Below are 1,901 nucleotides of genomic sequence, written 5' to 3'. Positions count from 1 at the left end.
CTGCTGAGATTTTTTTTTTTTTTTTTGCTGATAACTTTATTATTTTTCCATCAGTGTTCATAGGGATATTGTAGTTTTTTTATAGTGTCTTTATTAGGCTTTCTTAGAGCAAAGGTGGTTCCGTATTATCTTCTAATTTTATATTTCTACACATTAAAAACTTTTATGTTTAAAACAGAAACTGGGAAATCAGACCAATTTGGTATTAATGAAATTACAGAGGTAATTTAGATATGGAAATAAATTATTGATAGATATTATTCTCTCATTTATTTTAGTTATAATTAAGTTTAGGTGCTTGTAATAGAAAATCCTAAAACAATAGTGGTCTATGTAAGACAGAATTGTATTTGTCCCTATCACTTAACAATAGTCCAGTGGGCCTTACACCACACTACTACTACCATTGCTCAAAAAAGAAGTCATAATAAAAATCAGGAAAGATTTTATATTTAATAATAAAAACACATATCACAATTTGTGAGATTTAACTAAAGTAGTCTTCAGAGGAAAACTTTTTGTTTTAAAGAAGTAAATGAGACTATAGTAAAGATAAAATCAGTGATCTCTGCTTTTACCTTGAAATGCTAGAAAAAGGAAAGTTATTAAACCTAAAGTAAGTACAAGAAAGGAAATAAAAGCAGAACTCAGTGAAGCGGAAAAGAAACAATGGAGTGCTCAAAGCTAGAAGATGTATTTTTGGTAAATATTAATAATACTAACAACCCTTAAAAATTAAATGTGTAAAGAAAAAAAGAGGGATATCATCATATATTTTACAGACATTAAAAAAAAAAAGGGTATATTTCTGCCAATACACTTAACATTTTAGATCAAATGGACAAATTCCTTAAAAGTTATGTCACCAAAATGGACACAAGAAGAGACAGTAAGTCTAAATATCCCTATAGCTGATTAATCAAAAGCATAATAATTAAAGAATTCTTAAGGCATGCCCAGTGGCTCATGCCAGTAATCTCAGCACTTTGGGAGGCCAGGGTGGGCAGATCACTTGAGCTGAAGCGTTCAGGACCAGCCTGGGCAACCTGGTGAAACCCCATCTCTATAAAAAATACAGTATATTAGCTGGGTGTGGTGGTGCATGCCTGTAGTCCCAGTTACTTGGGAGAGTGAGGTGGGAGGATTGCTTGATCCCAGGAGGCTGTAGTGAACTGAGATTGCACCACTGTACTTGAGCCTGGGTGACAGACTATGACCCTGTCTCAAAAAAAAAAAAAAAAAAAAAGATTTCTCATGAAGAAAATTCTGGCCTAGATGCTGTGTCACTGGTAAAGTTTATCAAACTTATAAGTAATAAATAACATCAGTGGTAAAGTTTATCAAACTTATAAGTAATAAATAACATCAGTCCTATTCAAATTCATTCATAAAATACAAAAGATGGGAATGTTTTCTATCTCATTTTATGAGGCTCCTGTAATATTGTTACCAAAATCAGATAGGAACAGTGTAAGAAAATTATTCACTAATATTTCTGCAAACATAGGTGTAAAAATCATTAACAAAATAATGGCAGATTAAATCCAGCTATATATAAAAATGATACTATACTATCATCAAGTGGAGTTTATCTCAGTAATAGACTAAAGGAGGCTAGGCTCAGTGGCTCATGCCTGTAATCCCAGCACTTTGGGAGGGCGAGGCAGGTGATTACCTGAAGTCAGGAGTTCAAGACCAGCCTGGCCAACATGGTGAAATCCCATCTCCACTAAAAATGCAATAATTAGCTGGGCATGGCGGTACACTCCTGTAGTCCCAGCTACTCGGGAAGCTGAGGCAGTAGAATCTCTTCAACCCAGGAGGCAGAGGTTGCAGTGAGCCAAGATCATACCACTTCACTTCTGCCTGGGTGACAGAGCGAGAGACTCCATCTCAAAAAA

At 34.7% G+C, this 1,901-nt stretch overlaps 1 protein-coding gene across 1 annotated transcript in view; it reads left to right on the top strand.

Moving 5' to 3' along the window:
* The window catches only part of ITCH (itchy E3 ubiquitin protein ligase), a 144,997-nt gene that overhangs the window by 98,878 nt on the left and 44,218 nt on the right, over positions 1 to 1,901 (top strand). The window contains exon 15 of the mRNA XM_017511319.2: positions 665 to 668. Within this exon, the coding sequence (XP_017366808.1) occupies positions 665 to 668 (4 nt within the window). The remainder of the gene's footprint in view (positions 1 to 664; positions 669 to 1,901) is intronic.

This window comes from Cebus imitator, unplaced genomic scaffold (genome assembly GCF_001604975.1).
Source record: "Cebus imitator isolate Cc_AM_T3 unplaced genomic scaffold, Cebus_imitator-1.0 Scaffold18, whole genome shotgun sequence".
NCBI lineage: Eukaryota > Metazoa > Chordata > Mammalia > Primates > Cebidae > Cebus > Cebus imitator.
Note: the sequence above shows the minus strand (reverse complement) of the source record. Positions and strands in the feature narration are given on the sequence as shown.